Source organism: Alligator mississippiensis, chromosome 4 (assembly GCF_030867095.1).
Source record: "Alligator mississippiensis isolate rAllMis1 chromosome 4, rAllMis1, whole genome shotgun sequence".
Lineage (NCBI taxonomy): Eukaryota > Metazoa > Chordata > Crocodylia > Alligatoridae > Alligator > Alligator mississippiensis.
In genome coordinates this window covers 154033544-154055784 of record NC_081827.1, presented here as the reverse complement: position 1 = coordinate 154055784, position 22241 = coordinate 154033544, and the positions used below count along the sequence as shown (strand labels likewise).

The following is a 22241-nucleotide window of genomic DNA, read 5'->3' as shown; positions in this document are numbered from 1 at the left end:
AAAGACGGGCCAGCCCATTGTGAGTTTGGCCCGGACTAGGTAACAAAATGTGTCAGGCTCCTCACCATGGCCCAATCGTGCCAGGTCTCACCCTGGCTCCAACTGTGCCAGGTCTCACCCTGGCCTAAATCTGCCAGCAAAACTGCCAGGCTCCAACCCTGGTCAGCATGTTCCAGGGATTAATATCCCCATGGTATTATCCTGCCCAAATTTGCCAGGCCTTTAAATCCTAGCCAAAACTGCCAATAAAACATACAGCTGGGGTTCAACCACAGAGCTAGGCTGAAACTAAAAGAAGTTGTAACAGCAACAGATGTCCCAGGCCCTCGACATCATGCCAGGCTTTTAATCCTGGCCCAAATCTGTCAATAAAACTGCCAGGCTTCAACCTTGGTAAGCATGCCCTAGGGCAGCGGTTCTGAACCTTTTTCACTTGACGTACCCCTTGGTCTTAGAGTGAGGCTTCACGTACCCCCTTTCAATGGGAAATTAATTTTTTTTAGGCCCTTCGACCTGTGTTAGACAATGTATGAAATATATCTCACGTACCCCCGATGAGGCTTCATGTGCTTCACGTACCCCCTGGGGGTACATGTACCCCCAGTTCAGAACCGTTGCTCTAGGGATTAGCATCCCCATGGTATTATCCTATTCAAAACCCAGGAAAACAAAAAGGGAAAGAAGAGGGAGGGAATAGAGGTCTCAAACCCTGAGACAGTCTTTCTCTCCCTGTACCTGAGGCTTTCCCTTCACATAGCTTCAGCTCACTTCTCCAGTGAAGGCGGGGGGCGGCGTTTCTCCAGCTCTTAGTTCAGCTTTTCAGCTCTCAGCAGCCCCTGGAGAAAGAGGCCTAAGTCCCAGCTGAGAAATTCCTATATACTTGGTGTGGCTTCACCTAAGCTTTTCCAGTCAGTGCTTTCCAGGTCTTCAGGTTTTCTTATTAGCCAATTAATTTTAAAAAGAACACTGCCAATTAGGGTAGGGGTCTGATCTCCCCCTGATTATGTGGCTGACCCCTGCCCCTACTCTGCTATTTACAGTAAACAGCAGGGGGTAAGTTCTAAACAAAAAGGACTATTTGCCTCCAGTACCTGCTTACATGCAGTATCTCTTGCTTCTTTCCATCTTTCCCAAGCAGGGGAGAGAAAACAAGATACTCAAATACAGAAAACATGATATATACAGCACAGCAGAAAAAATATATACAATTATATTTAACTAAAACAATATACAACAACACACTTTGCAATACAAAATGGCTTGTACATTGTGTGGGTTACATACACATAAATAAAATCTGGCCAGTCATAACCAAGAAAGACATAAGTCAGTCTCTTGGCTACAATTGCCCTACTTTGATAGGTGACTAGGATTACCATGTTTCCAAGATCAAAAAAGAGGACTCCTGTGGGAGGAGAAGAAGGGGAGGGTGGTATATGTTGTGGGGAAGTAATATGCCTTTGCCCTGCCTCTGTCCTTCATTCCTAAGCCCCTGTCCCCCCAACCCTGCTAGTTCCCTTCACTCCCGACCCACAGCCCTGGCCCCCACAGCCCCTCACTCCTGACCCACAGCCCTGCCACCCCCAGCAGTGCCGGTGCCCCTCACTCTGCAAATGCCCCTCACTCCTGATGCACAGGCCTGCCCCCCCAGCACTGCTGGTACCCCTCACTTTGCCAGTGCCCTCACTCTCAAACCACAGCCCTGTCCTCCCCAGCCCTGCTGGTGCCCCTCACTCACAACCTGCAGTCCTTCCCCCCGCTACCACTGCCAGTGTCCCTCACTCTGCCAGTTCCCCTCACTCCCAACCCACAGCCCTGACCCCACCATAACTGCTGGTGCCCCTCACTCCCAACCTGCAGCCCCTGCCCACTAGCCTTGCCGCTGTCCCTCACTCCCAGGCCACATCCCCTGCCCCCCAGGACTGCCAGTGCCCCTCACTCCTGACCCAGAGACCCCCATCCCTCCAGCCCTGCTGCCCATGCAGCTCCTGCACAGGCACAGACAGCAGACATACACACCCTTGCTGGGGCCCGCGCACAGAGCATGTGACCCCCGGCATTCAGTCACCTTGCCTGCCGCTCTCAGCCCCAAACATCCAAGCTGCTTGTGCCTAGGGAAAGTGGGGGCAAAGCAAAAACCTGGATAATTGCTCGCATTTTAAAAACCCTCCTGGACACAAGGACCGGGGGCCAAAAAAGAGGACATGTCCAGGAAGACCCAGACGTATGGTAACCCTAGATGGGTCTGTACTCTTGTTTGCATATGTCTCTCCATAGTGTCCCAATGAATTGAGACAAGTGGCTGGATGTCTAATGGATATACTTCATGGGATAAAATGGTTCTTTCCTTTACCACAGCTTGTTCATAGCCCAAATCTATCAGCTGCAACCCTGTTAGGCAAACCATAATAGTCATGTCTAGCAAAGTCAAATGATGGAGTTTGTCTTGAACCCCAGTATCAGTACCATAGCTATATTTCAAATTCAAGCATTTGAAACTTGCATAAGATCCCTTTTGTCGTTCACTTGGAAGTATGCCCATGTTTTAACATCTGACTGCTGGAGGTTGGTGGGATAAGCATCCTATTGACTTCACGTCTCATTTATGTCTGTGTTATTAGAAAAAAAGATATATATTAGGGTTTATCTGACTTCAGCATGGGGGAGAGGTATTGTTTCTTTCCCGGGGTCAGGGAAGGTCCTCCTTGTCCAACCCCATATTAATTTCAGTACTAGCTTACTCAAAAGAGAAAAAAAATGCAAGCCAGTTACTAGGTGTTTCAGTGCATTGGGTAGAGCAAGAGGAGTACTTTGGAAAGATGAACATGTTTGGACCAGACTGTAATCAACAAAATGTGTTCCTCTACCATCAATCAGACTATGTTCCTCTCTCTGTCTCACACACACATACTCTCTCTCTCTCTCTTTCTCGCACACTCTTCTCCCCCCCACACACACTCTTTCTCTCTCTCTTTCCCTGTCTCTCGCTCTGTCTCTCTCTCACACACATTCTTTGAATATCTCTGTTAAATTCCCATTTCATCAAAATACTTTTATGATTTCTATCAAATCTGCGGTGGCCCAAATCTTTGACTCTGTGGCTTATTACATTCCCCTTCTTTCCACAGCTATCAGTCTAGAAAGCAGATTCACTTTTTTCTTCCTCTCCACTGCAGTTCTCTGCTCATTCCACAGACATGAAATGCTTTCTTGCTCCCCGTTCTTCAGGTCACATCATGATGACAGTCCTTAATAAGGACTTACCCCTACCATGAGTCTCATTGAAATATGTCAGCAACAACTCCATTTGTCACACCACAAACAGTTTGCACATGTGATCTCCATGGTGTAAATAAATGGATCATACGGCACTTAATTTGCTATGTGTAAACCTATTCACTTGCATTCTGCCCACAGATCCACTTCCCTTGGAACTTTTATAACACTCCATATTCGGCTACCATTTTTTTAAATTGGCCATCTCAGAAATGTTTCCTTCTCTCAAGTCCGACCCCCTGCTAAGTGAGGGAATCATTCCCTCAAATTGCTCTTTCCTAAGGTCCAGGACAAGTGGGACCCAGCTTTGTGCCGCCACTTACAGGTTTAGAGATACTAACTAATGGCTTAGAAATGGAAGTTTGGTATCACTAGAAAGGGAAGTTTTTTTCTAGTTTCCCAGTAGCACGTAAAGCAATGGAAGATCTTGAATTATCAGCTTGTTAAAGCATCTATTCTTTTTTATCTATTTAAGGTTATTTCTAGAGCATGGCTCCTTCTACATCCTGTAGAATAGATAACTCAAGATACTAGTTTTACAAGAAAAGTGATGCAAGTTAGAAACCCTGTCACAAGAGTACTGCGTCCAGTTATGGGCGCCGCACTTCAGGAGGGATGTGGACAGCATTGAGAGAGTTCAGAGGAGGGCCACCTGCATGATCAGGGGGCAGCAGGGCAGGCCCTACGAGGAGAGGCTAAGGGACCTAAACCTGTTCAGCCTCCACAAGAGAAGGCTGAGGGGGGATCTAGTGGCCTGTTACAAACTAGTCAGAGGGGACCAGCAGGCATTGGGGGAGTCCCTGTTCCCCCGAGCACTACCAGGAGTGACTAGAAATAACGGTCACAAACTGGCAGAGGGCAGATTCAGACTAGACATCAGGAGGCTCTACTTCACTGTCAGGGCGGCTAGGATCTGCAACCAACTTCCAAGCGAAGTGGTGCTGGCTCCTACCCTGGGGGGTCTTTAAGAGGAGGTAAGACGAACACCTCGCTGGGGTCGTTTGACCCCAGTACTTTTTCCTGCCATAGCAGGGGGTCAGATCTGATGATCTGCCCTTCCAACCCTACCAACTATGAAACTGTGAAGACCGTTGGCAGGGGACCTAAAGAGCCCCAAATTTCTCCCCACTGTGGTTCCGCTCACTCCAAGGAACAGATTAATGTTGCCCCAAGATAACTCCCTATCCCAGCACCTCAGTTTCTCAGTCATTAAACTATATACTGCAGCTGCAGCAAGAGATCTCTGCTGGCCCCAAGTGGCCTACACTTTTGGGTTATGAAAAAAGAAATGATAGCCCCCCGCTCTTTGTGGAGAGGGTTAGTCTGGAATATCACCTGCCCAGACGTCATTCTTTGCCTGTCACTCTTTGAACAGGCCGACCTGTAACAGGCCAAACAACAAAATCATTGGTGACATGTCATAGGGGGAACCCCCCCAGATTTTTGTACCAATGGTGGGGCTCAGGGTGAGAGTCAGAACCAGGGCCCAGCAGCAATGAGGTTGGTGGCGACACGGAGTTGTGCTCCCCCCCACTATCAACACTTACACATCATCAATGAACAAAATAATGTATTATAGAAACAGAAAAAGCATAAGAAACCAGTAACCACACGTTGAGATACAGACAGAGATATAAGAATAAACGAACAAAAGAAAATACGAAAACACTGACCACGTCTTACCCTACACTTTAAATCCATAGATGTAGTCCTTAGCCAGCTTCAAGGGTCTAAATGCAGCCTCTGGGTCTGACCCTACATTCCACTGTCAGTTTAATTTACCCAGACGTTGTGATTGAGGGAGTCAGCCACTCCCTTGTACACAGGAAGACTGAAGACTTAGTCATGCTCTCTAGATAGGTTTAAGTACCTTTGTCAGTCCGGCTAGTAATGTACATCAGTCCTTCATTTCTAGGGGGACTCACACTGTGGAAGTAAGTTCCAGACCACTCCTCTCCTCCATGGTGCCTATTTACCAAACTACGTTCTTGCCTCCTTTTCAGACACGCGGGTTCATTAATCTGATATGCTGTCTCTTTTGTATGATAGTGTGACCAGCTGGGTGTTAGGTTTCTTTTAAAAGATGTCATTGTTTGAACAGACCCAGGCTTCTCCTGTCTCTTAGTACTTCCACCTGGAGGACAAATATATAAACCAAATCCAATGCTATTTCTCAGCCATTGGCTCTTTTAAGGGTAAACAGTTGTTGGCTGTTCATATTAAAAGACATGAACATCCTTACTTACTGTCTTACTAATATAACTTTAGCTGAAATGTAAAGATACATCCATATTGCATTTGTATCGAATAATATAACATATGCAGAGAGAAGAACAACAGAACTGAACACAGCTTTGAATTAACTACCATTTGGCTGTGTGTAGATGAAACGAGAGGTGTGTGCGCACAACACTTTAAAGCAGGCTAAATGCTTTTGCACCGCTTTAATGGTGTTGGTTTTTGCGCCTCGATGGCGTATTGTGCGTTAATTCCAGCTGCTGCAGGAAATTTGGCCCCATAATGCACCTTAAATGACTGGGGATGCAGCAAACTAAAACTCCTGCCCTTACAGCTGTGAAGCGAAGCACTGGGCTCCGTGCAGCTCTGCAGCTCTGCAGGAAGCCCTGCAGGCAGCCTGGCAGCAACCTGGGAAAGCAGGCTCCACCCAAGGAAAATGGTGAGCCTGATCTTCCTCCCCTCAACCCCCCACAGAGCCTGCATGAGCTGCACGGGGGCCTGGTGCTTTCCTCCATGGCTGCGGTGTCCCCGGGACTGCCTGAGCCGGGTGCCTGCGGGCAGGTGCTGCCTGGGGGGGCCACTGCTGCTGCAAAGGGAAGCACTAACCCCCGCCCCACCCAGCCCAGGGTTGGCTTTGCCAACTGGCAGCTTGCCCTCCCCTCCCTGCCAGAGAGGCAGGTAGGTAAGTGGGGTGTGTGTACAACACAGCAGTTTAATCAGCCCTAAATTGAAATGGTGTTTTTTAAAGCCCACCACTTCAATTTAGGGCCCTCATGCATATTTAAACAAATGTTTATAAGCAACCCCACAAGTCAGATGATTTTGGCTGGACTGTATGTGGAAACCTGAAGGATTTTTCTGGAAAGATCGTTTTTTGTGGAGGAGGACTTGGCATTCAAAGTACTGCCATTTTCAAGGAAGAATTGGATTATGTGCCCCTTTAAAAACCTAATGCATCTACGAAAGTGGTTATTAATAAACTCCTGTTTGTTGTGGTACTTTTCTTAACTGTCTCTTAGGGGTTGTGACTAAACACGAAATGGGAAGTACCTGGGATTCATAAGAACCCTGGGCATAATTTCTTTATTAGGTTTTGATAGCTGTTGATGGTCTGAACAAAGGAGGAATCATCACTGATACATTCCTGTTAGTTTTTTATTAGAGGTTATTTAACATGTGTGAGAAAAAACAAATGCCAGAAGCAAATTGTTTCCATTATTAATGCTTCTGCCACCAATGGGAAACCTTGGAAAGTGATTGTAACAAGTGGCGTGATCATCTCCACCAGGGCATCAAAGTGCATGACAGAAATTGGCTCCAACAGCTTGAACAGAAAAGAGCCCATAGGAAGTAAGCAGCTCCTGAACCACCAAACCATGACATATACATTTGTAACCACTGCCACAGATCATGCAAATCTCAGACTGAACTATTCAGTCACATAAGACATTGCAAACCATCTACGTCATAGGCTGCAATATCCACCATCTCCCACAGATGAAAGGATGCCAGAGATGAAGAAGTTTCTGCCACCTTTCTACACCTGTGTACACCTCCTGTGTACACAGGAGGTACACAGTCCCACTAGGGGGAATGCCATACTGGATCTAGTATTGGCAACGGGGGATGACATGGTAGAGGACCTCCAGATCGCTAGCCATCTGGGGGACAGTGATCACCTAATAATAGAATTCAACATAAGACGTCGAGTGGGTAAGGTAACTAGTAGGGTGAAAGTGCTAGACTTTAGGAAAGCTGATCTCAATGAATGCAGGCAATTAGTCAAGGACGCACTGCAGAGTAGGAGTTTTGAAGGGATGGGAGCCCAAGAAGGGTGGCTGTGCCTTAAGGAAACGATCCTTCGGGCACAAAGCAAGACAATCCCCGAGCGAGGCAAAAGAGGGAAAGGGGCCAGGAAGCTTCCCTGGCTGACCAGAGAAATCCAGGGCAGCCTAAGGGACAAAAGGGGAGCACATAAAAAGTGGAAACAGGGAGAGATCACCAAAGACGAATATACCTCCTCTGCTCGTGCTTGTAGGGAGGCAGTTAGACGGGCCAAAGCTACCATGGAGCTGAGGATGGCAACCCAAGTAAAAGACAACAAGAAATTGTTTTTTAGATATATAGGGAGTAAAAGGAAGGCCCAGGGAGGAATAGGACCCCTGCTAAATGGGCAGAAACAATTGGTGACGGACAGGGGGGACAAGGCTGAACTCCTCAACGAGTTCTTTGCCTCAGTGTTCCTAAGCGAGGGGCACGACAAGGCTCTCGCTGGGGTTGTAGAGAGGCAGCAGCAAGGTGCCAGACTTCCATGCGTAGACCCTGAGATGATGCAGAGTCACTTGGAAGAACTGGATGTCTTTAAGTCGGCAGGCCCGGATGAGCTCCATCCGAGGGTGCTGAAGGCACTGGCCGACATCACTGCAGAGCCACTGGCGGGAATATTTGAACACTCGTGCCGCACGGGCCAGGTCCCAGAGGACTGGAAAAGGGCCAACGTGGTCCCCATTTTCAAAAAAGGGAGGAAGGAGGACCCGGGCAACTATAGACCAGTCAGTCTCACCTCCATCCTTGGCAAAGTCTTTGAAAAAATTATCAAGGCTCACATTTGTGAGAGCCCAGCAGGACAAATTATGCTGAGGGGAAACCAGCATGGGTTTGTGGCAGGCAGATCATGCCTGACCAATCTAGTCTCTTTCTATGACCAGGTTACGAAACGCCTGGACACAGGAGGAGGGGTGGATTTCGTATACTTAGACTTCAGGAAGGCCTTTGATACGGTATCCCACCCCATACTGGTGAACAAGTTAAGAGGCTGTGACTTGGATGACTACACAGTCCGGTGGGTGGCGAATTGGCTAGAGGGTCGCACCCAGAGAGTCGTGGTGGATGGGTCGGTCTCGACCTGGAAGGGTGTGGGCAGTGGGGTCCCGCAGGGCTCGGTCCTTGGACCGATACTCTTTAATGTCTTCATCAGTGACTTGGACGAGGGAGTGAAATGTACTCTGTCCAAGTTTGCGGATGACACAAAGCTATGGGGAGAAGTGGACACGCCGGAGGGCAGGGAACAGCTGCAGGCAGACCTGGATAGGTTGGACAAGTGGGCAGAAAACAACAGGATGCAGTTCAACAAGGAGAAATGCAAAGTGCTGCACCTAGGGAGGAAAAATGTCCAGCACACCTACAGCCTAGGGAATGACCTGCTGGGTGGCACAGAGGTGGAAAGGGATCTTGGAGTCCTAGTGGACTCCAAGATGAACATGAGTCGGCAGTGTGATGAAGCCATCAAAAAAGCCAATGGCACTTTATCGTGCATCAGCAGATGCATGACGAATAGGTCCAAGGAGGTGATACTTCCCCTCTATCGGGCGCTGGTCAGACCGCAGTTGGAGTACTGCGTGCAATTCTGGGCGCCGCACTTCAAGAAGGATGCGGATAACCTGGAGAGGGTTCAGAGAAGGGCCACTCGTATGGTTAAGGGCCTGCAGACCAAGCCCTACAAGGAGAGACTAGAGAAACTGGACCTTTTCAGCCTCCGCAAGAGAAGGTTGAGAGGCGACCTTGTGGCTGCCTATAAGTTCATCACGGGGGCACAGAAGGGAATTGGTGAGTATTTATTCACCAAGGCGCCCCCAGGGGTTACAGGAAACAATGGCCACAAGCTAGCAGGGAGCAGATTTAGACTGGACATTAGGAAGAACTTCTTCACAGTTCGAGTGGCCAGGGTCTGGAACGGGCTCCCAAGGGAGGTGGTGCTCTCCCCTACCCTGGGGGTCTTCAAGAGGAGGTTAGATGAGTATCTAGCTGGGGTCATCTAGACCCAGCACTCTTTCCTGCTTATGCAGGGGGTCAGACTCGATGATCTATTGATGTCCCTTCCGACCCTAACATCTATGAATATGAATCTACGAACCTTATCTATCAATCACCCTGACATGTGCTGGGAGGACAATACAGCAGTATAGAGGCAATCCAGGGCGTTTATAAAAGTACTGGGGACAATTTCTTGGTGCAAGTGCTGGAGCAGCCAATTAGAGTCCATGCTCTTCTTGACCTGCTGCTCACAAACAGGGAAGAATTGGTGGGGAATGTAGTAGTGAATGGCAATTTGGGCAGCAGTGACCACAAGATGATTGTATTCAGGGTCCTAAGGAAAGGAAAGATGGAGAGCAGCAGAGTAAGGTCCCTGGACTTCAGAAAAGCAGCCTTCAACTTGCTCAGGGAAGTCATGGATAGGATCCCATGGGAAACCAGACTGAGCGGGAGAGGAGTCCAGGAGAGCTGGTGGTACTTCAAACATGCCTTACTTAGAGTGCAGGAACAAACCATCCCAATGTGCATGAAGACTAGCAAGTATGGCAGAAGACCAGCTTGGCTTAGCAGGGAGCTGTACAGTAAACTAAGTCACAAAAAGGGTCAAAAAGGATGCTCAAAAGAAGTGGAAACTTGGACAAATATCTAGGGAGGAGTGTAAGAGCGTTGCTCAGGCATGTGGGGATGAAGACAGAAAGGCTAAAGCAGAATTAGAGTTCCAGCTAGCAAGGGAGGTGAAGGGTAACAAGAAGGGTTTCTACAAGTATGTTGGTAGCAAGACAAGGATCAGAGAAAGTGTGGGTCCCTTACTGAATCGGGGAGGGAACCTTGTGACAGGATGCAGAAAAGGCCAAAGTGCTCAATACCTTTTTGCCTCAGTCTTCACAGGCAAGGTCAGCTCCCAGACTACTGCACGGTTTGGGGAGGAGGTAAGCAGCCAACAGTGGTGAAAGAACAGGTTAGCAGAGCCAAATTACCCATAAGGCAAAATAGGCACGTGCCTAAGGACACCAACATACCAGGGGTGGCAGGTGCCAGCACCACCCACCAGCTTCCTCGCCCCACAGAGGGGTGCCACTGCTCTCACCCCTCCCAGCCCTGCTCTGGGGAGGCAGCAGCGCTCTGTCCCTGCTGCCTGCATACCGTCCCTGCCTCCCTGCTTCGCGTTTAGCTGCACAATACCCCCCCACCCCAACCCCCCCTGCATCCAGATAGGTGACACTGAACATTGTGTGCCTAGGGACATGTGAGGTGTAAATCTGGCCCTGCAGGTTAGGGACTATTTAGAAAATTTGGACATATACAGGTCCATGGGGCTGGATGGGATGTACCTAAGGGTGCTGAGGGAGTTGACAGATGAGATTACAGAACCACTGGCCATCATCTTTGAAAACTCATGGCTATCAGGAGTGGTCCCGGATGATTGGAAAAGGGCAAACATAATGCCCATATTTAAGAAAGGGAAAAAGGAGGATCCAGGGAAATACAGAGCAGTTAGCCTCATCTCAGTCCCTGGAAATATCATGGAGCAGATCCTGAAGGAATTCATTTCTAAGCACTTGGAGGAGAAGGTGATTAGGAACAGTCAGAATGGATTCACCAGGCGCAGGTCGTGCCTGACCAACCTGTCTGCCTTCTATGATGACATGACTGGCTCTGTGGATGCAGGGAGACCAGTGGATATGGTACATCTTGACTTTAGCAAGGCTGTTGATACAGTCTCCTACAACATTCTCACAGGCAAGCTAAGGAAGTTGGGCTGGATGAGTGGAATGTAAGATGGATAGAAAACTGGCTGGAACTTCAGGCTCAGAGGGTAGTAATCAATGACTCGATGTCTAGTCCTGCCAGTATGAAGTGGAGTGCCCCAGGGGTTGGTCCTGGGGCTGGTTTTGTTCCATGTGTTTATCAAAGACATGGAAGATGGCATAGAGTGCACCCTCAGCAAGTTTCAGTTGACACCAAGCTGTGGGGAGCAGTAGTTATTCTGGAGGGTAGGGCTAGGATTCAGAGTGACCTAGACAAATTCGACAGTTGGGCCAAAAGGAATTTTATGAGGTTTAACCAAGACAAGTGCGAAGTCCTGCACCTAGGACAGAACAATCCCATGCACCAGTACAGGCAGGGGGCTGACTGGCTGGACAACAGCTCTGCAGAAAAGTACTTGGGACTTGGTTACAGTGGACAAGAAGCTGAATATGAGCCAGCAGTGTGCCCTTGTTGCCAAGACGGCTAACAGCATACTGGGCTGTATTTGTAGGTGTGTTGCTATGGTGTGTAGGTCAACGGAAGTGATTATTCCCCTCTATTCAGCACTGGTGAGGCCACATCTGGAGTACTGTGTCTAGTTTTGGACCCCCCACTACAAAAAGGATGTGGACAAATTGGAAAAAGTCCAGCCGAAGGCAACAAAAATGGTGAGAGGGTTGGGGGACATAACTTATGAGGAAAGACTGAGGGAACTGGGATTATTTAGTCTAGAGAAGCAGAGACAGAGAGGGGGTTTAATAGCAACCTTCAACTACTTGAAGAAGGAGAGTTCGGTAGTGGATGGAACTAAACTGTTTTCAGTGGTGGCAGATGACAGAACAAGGAGCAATGGTCTCAAGTTGCAGCAAGAAAAGTTTAGGTTAGATATTAGGAAGAATTTTCTCACTAGGAGGGTAATAAAACACTGGAACAGGTTACCCAGAGAGGTTGTAGAATCTCCATCCTTGGAGGTTTGCAAGACCTAGCTAGACAAAGCTTTAGTTAGGATGATCTTGTTGAGGCCAGTCATGCTTTGAGCAGGAGGTTGGACTAGATGACATCCTGAGGTCCCTTCCAAACCTAACTTTCTATATTTCTATGATTCTAACTCAGTTATTGCTTCACTTTGAATCCCCACTCCCTGCATCTAAAGCTAGCGGTCACCGTGAAGAAAACCTGTAACAGTCACCTAGAGATGGGAGCAGAGGAAAAGGCCTCAGAGAAAGGCTTCTTCTAGCTGACTGGTGAGGTATCACAAGTAATGGACAGTGGCTTCTGCTTATCATAGTGAACAAAAACAGAGTATGATGTCAGCAATTTCTTGATGCCCTGGAAGGCTTTCTTCTGCTGGCAAGTCCACTTCCACTGAGCTCCTTTATCCAGTAAGTGATGAAGGGGCTCTGCTATGGTGGCTTTGTCTTTCAAGATGATGGGATAAAAATTGAGAAGTCCTAAGAATGCTTGAAGAAGATCCTGTCTCCATTTTGGTACAGGGGCATCATGTATTGCTTTTACCTTGTCTTCAGCTGGGTGAATGCTAGAAGCATCAATTTGATATCCCAGAAAGTTGATACTGGAAACTACCAGTTGACATTTCTCTCTTTTTACTCTGATACCTGCTTTATTGAATCTCTGTAAAACTTATCTGAGTCTCTCAGTGAGTTTCTCTCTAGATGGCCCCATTATCAACACATCATCAAAGTATGGAACAACCCCAGGAATTCCTGCTAGCATTTTCTCCATGAACTGCTGGAAAATTCCTGGTGCCACAGAAATTCCAAACTGGAGGCGCTTGACGTGGCACGCTCCCCAGTGTGTAGTTATTGTTTGGGCCTCAGCAGCCTTGCCATCCACTATCAGTTGCTGATAGGCTTGAGCGAGGTCAAGTTTGGCAAAAACCTTCCCTCCTGCAAGAAGAGACAGTAACTGGTTAATGGCAGGCACTGGGTGCGAGTCCTGCTTAAGTGCTTTATTAAGAGCACACTTGTAATCCCCACATACATGAAAACTGCCATTAGGTTTTAAAACAGGAGCAATTGGTGTGGTCCAGCTTGTATGTACGATTGGCTCGAGGGCCCCTTGTGTGATAAGCCGATATAATTCTGCATCAATTTTCAGCCACAGTGTGAAAGGTACATGCCGAGCCTTCATAAAGATAGGGGCAGGATCCATTTGGAACATCACAGGTAAACCAGAGTAAGTTCCTAATTCCTCAGAGAATACTTGGGGAAACTCCCTTGCAACCCTGTCCAGACTTTCTGTACAGAGACTGTGTATGTCTTGAATACTAATTCCCAATGGTGAAAACCAGTTTCTCCCCAGAAGACTTTTGCAGGAACCCTTAGTGACAATGAGGAGTAGATGCTGTCTAACAGATCCATACTGGACTGACTCCCCAGCCCAGCCCAGCCCAGCCCCTGGCTTGTTTACTTTTCATTCCATCCAGGAAGAGCGCACAGCAACTGCTGCAGCTTCCTTAGCCTGACGAAGGGTTTTTGAACCCAAAAGCTTGCTTAATAACTATTCTCCAACCATTTGGGTTAGTCTAATAAAAGATATCAAATTCACCCATGGAACCTTGTGTGCAAAACACCATTGTTTCGTTTCACCATCCATTTCACCATTTCAAAGGGACAATGTTTCATTTTGTTGTTTCATTTTGTTTCACTGTTTCAACTCATTTCACTGTTTTGTCCATAGGCTATTATGAAGAAACATAAAAATGCCTCAAATATTGTCATTTGTTGCCTGATTCAGATGCAAATTGCAGGAATGGTTGTTCCTTCTGAGGGCACGAAGTCTGCCAAGTTTCAAGGAGATAGGTGCAGAGGTTTCTCAGAAACTGCACCTCAGTCTTGAAAGCAAATTTGCTGGCAGTGGCAGCCTTCTATCATCCAGCATGCAGATCCTCAGGCTTGCATACCCAGGTGAGCTGCAGGGCTGTGCCGGACTCCTCTGGGGGGTGCAAGATCTGTGACAGATGACAGGAGGCTGCCGCTGCTGCATGGGACCTGCGCTGGGCACAGCCCGCATCCAGTGCCAGGCTCCATCAAGCTTAGCCTGGCAGTGGGACAGCCCCACAGAGCAGCCTGGTGGTGGGAAGCAGGGGAGAGCCAGGGCTGCACTCCGAGCAGCTTCACATCCCCATGTAGCTCAGCCCGGCGGAGAGCACAGCCCTGGCTCTCCCTGCCTCCTGCCACTGGGCTGCACTCTGTGGTGCTGAAGGAGCTGATGGGAGCACAGCGCCGGCTCTGCCCGCCTCCCACCACTGGGCTGCACTCTGATCGGCTCCGCCAGCCCCACGGAGCTGAGCCCGGTGGCGGAAGGTGAAGGGCATGCCCAGCTCTGCCTGCTTCCCACCGCCAGGCTGCGTTCTATGGGGCTGGTGGAGCCGATTGGAGAACAATGCTGGCTCTGCCTGCCTTCCGCCACCAAGCTGTGCTCCATGGGGCTGGCGGAGCTGATCAGAGTGTAGTGCTGGCTTTGCCCGCCTCCCGCTGCCAGGCTGCACTCTATCCACTCCACCAGCCCCATGGAGCGCAGCCCAGCAGTGGGAGGTGGGGAGATCCAGGGCTGCGCTCCCCGCGGGGGTGAGCTACCTGCGACTGTGGAGCTGCTCAGAGTGCAGCCCTGGCTCTCCCCTGCCTCCCACCACCGGGCTGCTTCAAAGCTCGAAATGTTTCAAAACTTTCGAAATGTTTCAAGTGCCCTCATTTCATTTTGAAGCTGTTTCAATGCTTTTTGTTTAGTTTCGATTTCACAGTTTTGAGCTCGAAATGCATCGAAACAGCTTCAAAACGAAACACTCGGCAAAATTTCGCACAGCCCTACTGGACATCTACACTGCAGATACCCAAGGTATCCACAGTCTGTTCATTGTAGTCACACAGGCAATACACAGGTTTCAATAACGTGGGGAGAGGGTGCCAAAACAACTGGAAGAACGTGTTTTCACCTATGAGGGATACTCCTGAACCTGAGTCCGCTTCCATTTTGCACTTATTTCCATTTATTACTACAGTTACAATCATCTCAGAACCTTGAGTTTCAACAATAGCAGCATTTTGAATCAAATATGGTTTTTGTACCTTGCGTTCTGGGGAGGACTCTAATCTGTGAGTGGCTTGGGAGTGAATACATTTGCCACAGTCTTTTTGTTTCCTGGAACTGGCCTTTGAGCAGCAAACCCTCTCTATATGGCCCTTCTTCTTGCAGGCATGACACTCCACATTCCTAAACCTGCACTCCCTTCATCTGTGTTGGCCGCCACAACTCAAACATGTCTGTCGATTATTTGGCTTACGTGGTGCTGTTGGTGAGGGTATAATCCTCTGAATTTGCTGGTGATGATCTGATTCTTGATCTTTTTGGAGTAAGTGGACATTTCTGGAGAATGCCTGGCGAATTTCTCTCATGTTATGGGATGCTGCTTCAGCTGCCAAGGCTTTTTCTTGTGCAGTAGCCAAGGTCAAATTTGGTTCAGAGAGCAGGTGATGCTCTTGAACCTCACAGATGAGGGGTTGCGAAGCAGGCCATCCAGGAGATCACCAAACTCACAAAATTGGGCAAGGCAACAGAGCTCAGCCAGATAATCTGCTATGCCTTCGTTCACCTTTTGGTCCTGTTTAAAAAAATGAAATTTCTGCAAGGTAACAGATGGCCTTGGGCAAAAATGTGCCTTTAACAGAGCAATTAGTTCACCAGAAGACTTAGTGTTTGGTAAGGCAGGTGCTGTGAGGGAACGAACAATTGCAAATGTTTTGGCACCACAGACTGTCAGGAGGATTGCACACTTCTGTTCTGGGTTTTCCACTTTGTTTGCTTCCAGGTAATAGGATAGCCTTTCCATATGGGAGTCCCAAGGAGCCAGCTGGCTCACATCAAATTCTTCTACGTGCCCCAATGTAGCCATTTTAACTAACATCAGCTGTAATAGGGAGAAAAGAAGAAGAAAAAATAAAACTTCCCTCTGATCACAAAACACGGGTTGGTCTCTGAATATCATCCCACAATCTAGCGGGGCCTTTTTAGCAAAGGATCCCATCCTCATCGCCAGATGATACATTGTGAGTCCAGCAACAATGCTGGACACTCCTGTGTTAAACTAACAGTCATTTATTATTATAACTCTGGAATCATATCCAGGGTGGATCTAACAACTGCCTCAGTACATGTATGCAGATCTTATATTTGCTCTGCCTCTGACTTGACCTAGTCCAGTCCCATGGAGGGAAGGGAACCAAGAAAGCCTCTGACTCCTCATGGCAGAGACAATGGGGATCCCAGTGCTGCAAAACTGCCACAAAGTAACCGAACCCTGCAGTGCTGAACAGGAGGGCTTTGGCCTTCAAGGGACAGTGCAAGGAAAACACAATAAGACACAACACCTTCTTCATTCCTTCTCTTGTAATTTGCTTCTGCTTTCCATCTGACTTCTTCCTTCCTGAATCTTTCAACTGATTTCTCATTTCTTTCTCTTGTTTTTCTTCTCCCCGTTCTCTTCCCACGTTGTCTTTCCTTTTCGTTCCCTTCCTCTTTCCCACCCTCTTCCAATCCTTCATGCTGTTTTTCTTTCCAGCTCTCCATGGAAGACACAACCTCCATTCTCCCCAGGCTGAAGCGGAACTCCAATGCTTATGGGATCGGGGCTTTGGCTAAATCATCTTTCTCTGGTGAGAACCTCAAACCCTGGGCTCCTCTCCTTCTGCTCCTGTCCATTAGATCCACTGTTTTCCCTGCTGCTGTTCCTCCCCAACCCCAGGTATCTCCCCACTTCTGTCCTCATCGCCTAGATCTAGACCTCTCTGCATTAAATACTACTAAAAGCTTTAGGCCCCTCCAGCAGCTGACACCTGCCCCAGCATCAGGGTTTTCCCATATTTTTCAGCCTCTTCTCACTGTGCGCCCAAGCTCAGACTTCTCTGATTGCTTCCCCTCAAGCCTGCCCTGGGATAAGCCATCTTTTCAGCAATAGGGTGCAGACAGAAGTGCAGCTCCCTGCTGTAACTGAGAATGCTTTGCAGGAAGCATCCTGATCCCCTGGACCAAACAAGTTCACTGTTGGTTCTAGAGGGGAGGGAAATCTAGTTGCTGGCGCCCAGCCTGCAGCTAGTTTCCCCTAGCAATGGTCCCTCCCCCCTGCCAGGGTGCAAAGTTTTCAGAAGGGGAAGGGGGAAAGGGAGCGGAGGGAACTCCCCAGCTGGCATTGGAGTTGGGGTTGGTGCACTGGACCCCTTCCCCCTCCCACCTCTAGGAAGGGCTGAAAAGCTCCTACGCTGAACTCCCTCTGCTCCCTTTCCCCCTCCCTTCCTGAAAACAGTGAAAGGGTAGCAGGCAGGCAGACTGAAGTTACAGAAGACACTCTGTTTTGAAATGTCATCATCTGACCCTGTCATGCAATGAGGTTTCAGATTTTCACCCCATCAGCCATTTTTGAAGCTGTCTGCTACCATGCACTTGTGTTTGTTCACAGCTATAAACCACTTTCTGTGGCCAGATGGGGCGAAAATTGTCACTTCTCTCTATGCTACTAGGTCATCAGGTTTTACATTTTGACACTTAAAGTACTTTTCCCTAACACTCTGTTCTGTTTTGGGCAGGTCATAGGCAAAGAAAAGAATGTATTGTCCAAGTTCCTCTGCCTCTGGATTTTTTCCTTTCTCTCCCTGTTTCCCCAGTGATACCCCATCCAGTAAGTGATGGGGAATCTATTTCAGAAAGGGATACAGAGAACTGGGAGAGATCTTAGAGTTGCTTAATGGGGCTTATGATTTTCTGGGGGAATCTCACAGTAAGAAAAAGAGAAATGAAACATCTGAGGCAAGGAGTCTGGAGGATGATATGGGAAGCCCTGCTTCAAAGACAAGAAACATCCATCGAGCTGTGTAATAGCCCCTCCTTGTTTTCTAATGTCTGGCCCCTTAGGGATATCTCGCAGCATGAAGGATCACGTCACGAAGCCAACAGCTATGGGGCAGGGTCGTGTGGCTCACATGATTGAGTGGCAAGGCTGGGGCAAAGGGAACAGCCAGCAACAGCAGCACACACATGAGACAGCGCGCAAAGATGCTGATGCCTATTCAGACCTGAGCGACGGCGAGAAAGAAGCCCGATTCCTTGCAGGTAGTCTAGACTTACCCCACACTGGGGGAAGGAGAATCTAAAACATTAACAATGCATGAAAGGACCAGGGTGGGAGACCTTCTGGAGAATCTGCACAGGTTGGGGGTGGAGAGGTGGCATGATAGACCTTGAGAGGAGATATCCATGATGTTGGAAGCAGCACTTTAGAGCAATGAATATTATGGAATCAGGAATAGGGGGACAACATGTCAATGAAACAGTTAAGTAGGGAGGTTCAGCTATAAACCTTTATATCTGTACTGATTCTCCTTGTCTCTCTCTGGCATAGGAGTGATGGAGCAGTTTGCCATCTCTGAGGCTACTCTCATGGCCTGGTCCTCCATGGATGGTGAGGATGTGAGTGTCAACTCAAATCAAGAGAATCTGGCAAGCAACTATAGTGAGAACTACCAGGAACTGATGGAGAACCCAGGTAAATGCCACCAGTCCTAGGATAGTCCACCTCTAACTTCCCCTGCCTGTGCTTCCAGGGTTCTCTCCAACACTCACCTTGTCAAGGTTTTGTATCCCCCTGGGTTTCAGCATCATCCATTTTGGGGTGTAGAACTAATAAAGAGGAGTATCTGCAATTTTTGGATTTGCCCATGGAGTCAGGTCCTATCAGATTGACTTCAAGCTGGGGCAGATCCAGAGGGGGTGTTATGTCACTACTGCATCCACGCTTTCAGCCAACACCACCACAGCAGCAGCAGCTGGGGTTTTCTTTTAAGTCTCCGGAAAAAAAAAAAAAAGAATTCCCCCCTCCCTTTACCTCTGTGCTCAGCAGCACCTCCCCTCCCCTTCTCTCTCCCTGCCTCCCTACCCACCACTGCTGCTGTCTCTACCTGGGGGTAGAGGCAGGGGAAGGGAGGAGACTCCAGAGCTGCTCCCGGTCCCTCCAGCCAGGCTCTACAGGGAGGCAGGTTTTGCCAGAATCACTATCAATTGCAAGTGGGTTCCTCCTCCCTGCCTGGTCCCCATGTTCCTTACTAGCCTGGGAGTAGGCATGTGAAAAGGGAACTCACCCACTGCTGCCACCACTGCAGTCTCTGGTGGAACCCCAGCTTCACATGCAGCCCAGCTAAAGTGAGCCAGGAACAGCTCAGGAGCCTCCCTCCCACCCATCTCCATAACTGGCGTAGCTGGGGACAGCAGGGATTAGCAGTAGCAGTAAGCAAGGGAGGGGGGGAATGGGATGGGAGGAGATACGCCACAGTGCACAGAGGGGAAGGGAGGGTAGGAAAGAAGATTCTTACATGGTTGAGGGACTTAAAAAAAGACCCTGGCTGCTGCTCCTGCAGCATGGTCTGCCTTGGTGGGGGCAGGGGAGGCTGGGAGTGTAGGGGGCAGTCACTCCTGTAGTATTGGTCACTGTTCTGCACCCCCTTAACAAACTCCTAGATCCACCCATGCTTCAAGCACTTTCTCTTGAGCCTCGGAGCACATGTTGGGGGAGTGGGGTGGCCTGGAGCCTCCTGGAGTTAATCACATGTATATCCAGGTTCTGCACTTCACCCTGCTTCCAGTTTACACAAGAAAAGGAGAATATAGGAAGTGCTGACTGAGTCAGATCAACAGTCCATCTTGCCCAGAATCTTTTCTCCAATAGTGACAAGGAATAGATACTTTGCAGCAGGAGTTTTCAAGCTTTTTAGACTTAAGGCACCCCTTGGAAAATGCCAGCTCTTAATTTTCGCTTGTTTTTTGACTATAGGAAAATAATAAAACAATTTTTCTGTTGCAAAGAACCACAAAAGATTAGCATGTTGTTAACACTAGATTCCTACTTGAAATATGTGGTTTATTTTGTGAATTATGTAAATGTGTGCACACCTAACTGTCCAAATATTGTATGGTGCCCCACAGCACCCTGTGGTGCTGCAGCACCCTAGTTAAGAAACGACTTTGCCATCCTGATCAAGTGGTCAATAGTACAGTCCTAATACTATGTTTCTTTATTTGAGTATGGAATTTCTACCCACAAAAAATCCTTTTTGATAAGATTTTTATGTTGTTAGGTCTGTACTATCTTTAACATACAGTACCACGCTCCCCTTCCCCCAAACACATCATTCTACCAAACACATCATGCCTACATAGTTTGTATCCTGATTTCTTTGATACGTCTACATAGAACAGTGTGGAAGTACTCAAGCTACCTCTAAAAAATAGCTCAGTATTGAAATTAGCATAGCCATGCTACGTGGTGCCCTGCCTGCCCCAATTATCTTTGCTTCTCAGGGAAAATCTCATTGATCCAACTGCCTTCCTCTCTGTCTTGCTATTTCTGTCTTTCTCTTCATAGATATCACTGTTCTTTTCTCATTCTCTCTCCTATTTTTCCCTTTTTCTTCTTTTCCTACTTTTGCACTGTGTCCTTTCCCAATTCACTCTCTCTCTCTTTCTCTTCCTTTTCCTTTCTGCAGAACATATGGCTCAGACACAGTACGACAGTTGGCCTCATTCCTATGTCTCACAGGGCATGTACTGCCTAGGCTCCTCTGATGCTTGGGAGACCAGTGACCAGTCCCTCATCGCTTCACCAGCTACTGGCTCTTACCTAGGCCAAAACTTTGAAGAGTCCCAGCCCAACCTGCAGGAGAGCATATTGATTCAGAGCAGCCTCATCCATCAGCATCAGATGCAGCAACAGCAGCAGCAGCAGCAGCAGCAAGCCATATTGCAGAATGCAGGGCTAGTTGATGTGTGGCCCCCCCAGACTGCTCCAGGTGGGGGCACTGGTGCTGAATCCAGCACCTATGTGGGGGTTCACACAGAGGAGGAAGGGAACCCACTGCTGGAGAAAGCTCCCCTGCTGAACAAGAAGCCTTCACCAGAGGAGGATGATGCTGTATGCCGGGACTTAGAGTCCCTCTCTCCTAGGGAGGAGTTGGAAAATGCTGCACTCAGCCGTAAGGTCTCAGATGTTACTTCATCCGGGGTGCAGTCCTTTGATGAGGAGGAGGGGGAAACAAACAATTGACACTATCAGGGATCAAGTCTCCATTACTGCTAAGACAGGGGAGAGGGAGAATTGAAATGGCAGGGAATCCTTTCTCCAGCTCCCCAGATTCCCAGGCAGATACACTTTCTGACATTTAATTAAAAAAAAAAAAAGAAATGAGAGTGAAAACTTTATGTGATTGACAGGTTTAAAGCTCTCCTCATCTGTGACTAGACGGAGCCTCGTTGCCCTGGATAGTGTGCACGGAGTGCTTGGAAAGTGGATAGTGACATCACCTGCAAGTCTTTTTGAACCAGTGGTTTGGCTCTGGATGCCAACTGTTCTGATACTTGGGTGTCTCTTGAAACATGGAAAGTAGCTTACTACATGGATATAGCTATATGGATAGGATATTTTCTTGGTGAAAAGAATGACGTTTTATGGATACAGTCCACTTTGATACATGGGAGATGTGAATACAGATTCTGTCTTAAACGGAAAACAGTTTTGAAGATACTGATTGCACTGATACAGGGATTATGGCTGATGTAAGAAAAGAAGCATAAGTCTGTATGGTTATGAACTTTGCACTGATATAAAGAATGTTTTATGGGGATAAATACAGTACCTCGATACAAGACTCAAGGCTGTATAAATACAGACTGTGATACAGATGGCACAGCTCTGTGACCAAGGGCTCTGCTTTCATATGGACTGAGTAGCTCTGTGGATATGGATATCCCATTCCCAAACAGCTTTGCTTTGTTCTCTTTGAAGCAGTTTTCTTTTGCTCCCTCAGACATCTGACATCAATCTCTGGCTCGAAGTCAGAGAGAGGGATATTTCCACTGGTTGTCAAAGGAAGGGATAGGGAGGGTCACATGCCATTTTCTACTATACAGACACAGTAACATAAAGCTGACTTTCCTGGAAGGCTTGGAAACTTGTTCATCATGGTGCTGCTGCTTGAATCCTTTTCTCTTTTCCTTTGCCAGTAACAGGGGAAAAAAAGAGGCAGCAAGTCAAGAAGCAGCATTAACAGTATCACAGTTTTCCAGTTTACATTGGAGCTTTTTGTTGTTGCTTTTTCTACATTTTT

At 48.1% G+C, this 22241-nt stretch overlaps 1 protein-coding gene across 3 annotated transcripts in view; it reads left to right on the top strand.

Moving 5' to 3' along the window:
- FAM131B (family with sequence similarity 131 member B) overlaps positions 1-21440 on the top strand; it is a 65793-nt gene extending 44353 nt beyond the window's left edge. For all 3 annotated transcript variants that reach the window (XM_019500585.2, XM_006268594.3, XM_059726825.1), the window contains 4 exons: positions 16655-16748; positions 18001-18198; positions 18488-18631; positions 20625-21440. In XM_019500585.2, the coding sequence (XP_019356130.1) occupies positions 16655-16748; positions 18001-18198; positions 18488-18631; positions 20625-21181 (993 nt within the window). In that variant the 3' untranslated portion in view covers positions 21182-21440. The remainder of the gene's footprint in view (positions 1-16654; positions 16749-18000; positions 18199-18487; positions 18632-20624) is intronic.
- Positions 21441-22241: the final 801 nt, after the last annotated feature.